This window comes from Ipomoea nil, unplaced genomic scaffold, assembly GCF_001879475.1.
Source record: "Ipomoea nil cultivar Tokyo-kokei standard unplaced genomic scaffold, Asagao_1.1 scaffold2957, whole genome shotgun sequence".
Taxonomy (NCBI): Eukaryota; Viridiplantae; Streptophyta; class Magnoliopsida; order Solanales; family Convolvulaceae; genus Ipomoea; species Ipomoea nil.
In genome coordinates, this window is record NW_017619385.1 from 1,591,276 (window position 1) to 1,595,129 (window position 3,854).

The following is a 3,854-nucleotide window of genomic DNA, read 5'->3' on the forward strand; positions in this document are numbered from 1 at the left end:
TGCCAATTACCTTTCAAAAAATAATTTTAAATAAAATAAAATAAAAACTCAAACCCTCATCTCCAGCTGCCAGCTGGAGATGAAGAAAAAGGTCTTCACCTGAAACTTGTTGACGAAGATGCCTGTTTAATTTGTCTACGGCTTTTATGCGAAGAAAAAGTCTTTGTTTCCCGCCGAAGATGAAGTGGGGGTGAGTTTCTTTTCGATCTTTTCAATAATCTTTATTTTATTTAAAATTATCAAAACTAATTTTCAAAGGTAACCGTCACATCAACTGCGAACCGAGAGGAGATGAATTTGACTTATTATTGAGGGAATCAAATGTATTTTTTAATCGAATGATTTAATTGTATTTTTTGTGTATAATTCAATAGCTATTTTAACCCCATATTCCAATCTAAATTTAGTTTAGCCTAATCCATATCATTAATAAATCCCATCTAAAAATAATATTTGGTAATAAATACTTCGCTTACATGTCAAATTTTCAACCTAAACAATTATACAATATATATATATATATATATATATATATATATATATAGAGAGAGAGAGAGAGAGAGAGAGAGAGAGAGAGGAATTGAATACGACGCGGTTTTTGTGAGGCGAAGAACTAACGATCCGAAGAGATCACAAAAGCAGCGCAAACAGCTGACTTTTTGCAAGAAAATGAGTAAATGCTCTCTCACTGCTGTCCTCATTTGACTCTTTTTTGTATACCCCATTTTACCTCTTCCATCTTAATTAAATTTAGTCAGCCCAATCAAATCAAAACCCTTTCTCTCTCCCTTTCCCTATATATACACTAGGTCCCCCTTGACCCTTGTCTCTACCATCTTCTCATCTCCCTAGTGTATGTAGAACCACCATAGATACATATACTCTCTAGAGAGAGAAATCTGAAGATTGCAATATTGGGTTACTTTTTTCTTGAAATCTTGAAAAGAAAAAAATGGGAAGGCCACCTTGTTGTGACAAAATTGGTATCAAGAAAGGACCATGGACTCCTGAAGAAGATATCATTTTGGTTTCATACATCCAAGAACATGGTCCTGGTAACTGGAGAGCTGTCCCTACTAATACTGGTAATTTTTTTTTTTTTTTTTCTCTTTTTCATTGAAAGAAGGTTTTTGTAATTTGAGTAGGTTTGAGTCATTAAAGCTTGGGCCATAAATACTTCCCAGTTCCCATCAGACCCTTCACTGTTTTTTAGTGATTTGTGGTAAATTTAATTTAATTTTTAACTTTGCAGGGTTGCTTAGGTGCAGCAAAAGCTGCCGACTGAGATGGACTAACTATCTCCGGCCGGGGATCAAACGTGGAAACTTTACCGACCAAGAAGAGAAGATGATTGTTCATCTCCAAGCCCTTCTTGGCAATAGGTATGTATATTATTGTAAATCTTAATTTGTAATTAGGGTTATGCCTATTTTTTTTGGTCACAAGCCATGTTGAAAAAATAGCTAGGCGCCCTCTAGACTCCTGGGGATCGCTTAGGGCGTCTAGAACGCCTAGGCGGGTGCTTAGGAGGCCGACCGCCTAGCGCAGGCGCCGATTAATCGACGCTTAGGCGCAATTTTTGCAACACTGGTCACGAGGGAAACCCGTAACTATTATTCGAGGGTGTGTGTCTTGTAACTCTTATTTTCAAAGGAGTAAACTAGTCTGGGTTGCTTATACCTAAACGACTGAAACAAAGAGAGCTGGAATTTGAATTCGTGACCTTGTGATTACAAGTTTTTATAGGGTTAGGCCTATTTAATTTGTTGGACTAAAAATATTATTTTTTTGGGTTTGTGAGAATAGATGGGCAGCCATAGCTTCATACCTTCCTCAAAGGACCGACAACGATATCAAGAATTACTGGAATACCCATTTGAAGAAGAAGCTGATGAAGGTTGAAGGGTCAAGTGAGGATGGGCAAGATGGGAACTCTTCATCTTCTTCTCATCAATCAATCTCAAAGGGGCAGTGGGAGAAAAGGCTCCAAACTGATATCCACATGGCCAAACAAGCCCTATGCGATGCCCTTTCCATCCAAAAACCAACCCCCCAACCGCTTCAACCGGTCCATGCCCTGAACCAGCCGGTCCAACCCTCCTCCGGCTCTACCTACGCATCAAGCACAGAAAACATAGCTCGATTGCTCCAAACCTGGACGAAGCCGGTTCAAAGCCGGTCCAACTCGGAGACCACAATCCAGAGTTCATTGAACAACAACCCATCCCTTGGACCCGGTTCAAGCTCCAGCCCGAGCGAAGGCACGGCCTTTAGCTCTGCCGCGTTTGATCAGACCGTTTTTGGCTTCAACTCTTACATGGACGAAAATAACCCTTGGGTTTTCCCCGTTGAAAGCAAGCCACAAACCGTGGCTCCCCAAAATGGTAACACCTCAAATAATTTTGGGACACAATTGCCCCTCACTTTCCTGGAGAAGTGGCTTCTTGATGATGCTAATAATGTCCCTGCACCAGATGACTTAATGGAGATGGGAATGGGAATTGACCTCTTTTAATTTTCTATATATATATATATATATATATATATATATATATATATATATATATATATATATATATATATATATATATAGCGTTAAGAATTTGAAGTCATATATTAGGTTTTGTTTAGAATTATAGGTTGAGCAGAAAATTCTGATTGAGAGCTCAAAGTGTAATTATATGATATATCTAATGATATAGAATCTCATCGATCATGGCTTGTAGATACTTGAAAAGTGAAATGAAGCTATGGTAGAAATGACAATTTTTTTTTGTTTTTATTTTTGTTTTGTTTTTTTTTTTTTTTTTGTTTTTTTTTTTGTTTTTGTTTTTTTTGTTTTTTCTCGAAGCTATGACAAATTTCCATTTCGCATAAGATCACCGCCTAAAAATCTATTGTCAGATAATAGTTGCGCGAAACAAAAATCCTAACCAATACAAGTCAGTAATTACAAGGTCTCGAGTTCAAATCTTAATTTTTTTATAACTTAAGTTGATTTATTTTTTTAGGGTTAACAAGAGTAATAAAACGAGACTGATCTATTACACACTTTCAGATAATAATTGTTAGTTTTTTTCGTAACATAAAAAAACCCTAACCTATCTAGCCTCGAACCAAAAGTCAAGAGATAGGGGTGCGTGGAAACAAAGAGTCCGTCATGGTAGATGGAAAGGTGGGGGTGGTGGGAAGCCAGAGAGTATCTCTCTCACTAGTCTCTATCTCCTCTCTCTGACTCATCCATGAACTTTATGTACCTCTAATCTTTTTTCTCCTTCTACATTATGTATCCATCCTCCCTAAAGACTGGGTAAGAAAATGTATAATTTCATTAGAAAATTTTACAAATAATATAATGACAGCAAAGAAAAATGTTATTTATGATGGTATAACACGTTATATTCTTTAAACGTTTATGATTGATCAACACACCCTGATTTAAAAATAAGTTTACTTAATAATTAGATACACAAAAGAAACTAATTAAATAGTGGACACTACTAATTTTCTACGGCAGTTATTTATTTCTTTACTAATAGGTTGTTTTTTAAGAGAAAAAAAAAACAAAAGAGTAGTAATGACATTCCCGTAACGCACTACTGGAAATTATTGAATTTCCGACCACCTGAATGTGATCTTAAATCAAGTTGAAAGCAAAAAGTGGTCGGAAATAGCAACAAGGGTTTTTTCGGATACAAAAAATGATCGGAACAAGGCTTTCGACTTGATTTAAGATAACTTTCAGGTGGTCGGAAATTTCAGAATTTCCAGTAGTAACTATTCTTTTTTAAGAGTAAACTATCATGTAGTGTAATGACATTTTGGTTACCATTTCAAATGGATGGTCATAAGTT

General features: G+C 36.2%; 1 protein-coding gene across 1 annotated transcript; it reads left to right on the forward strand.

Moving 5' to 3' along the window:
* Positions 1 to 853: 853 nt before the first annotated feature.
* On the forward strand, positions 854 to 2,515 carry LOC109162752 (myb-related protein 306-like). The gene is made up of 3 exons (XM_019311436.1): positions 854 to 1,085; positions 1,253 to 1,382; positions 1,807 to 2,515. The coding sequence occupies exons 1-3, from the start codon at positions 953 to 955 to the stop codon at positions 2,513 to 2,515; spliced, it is 972 nt and encodes a 323-aa protein (XP_019166981.1). The 5' UTR covers positions 854 to 952.
* The last annotated feature ends 1,339 nt before the right edge of the window (positions 2,516 to 3,854 follow it).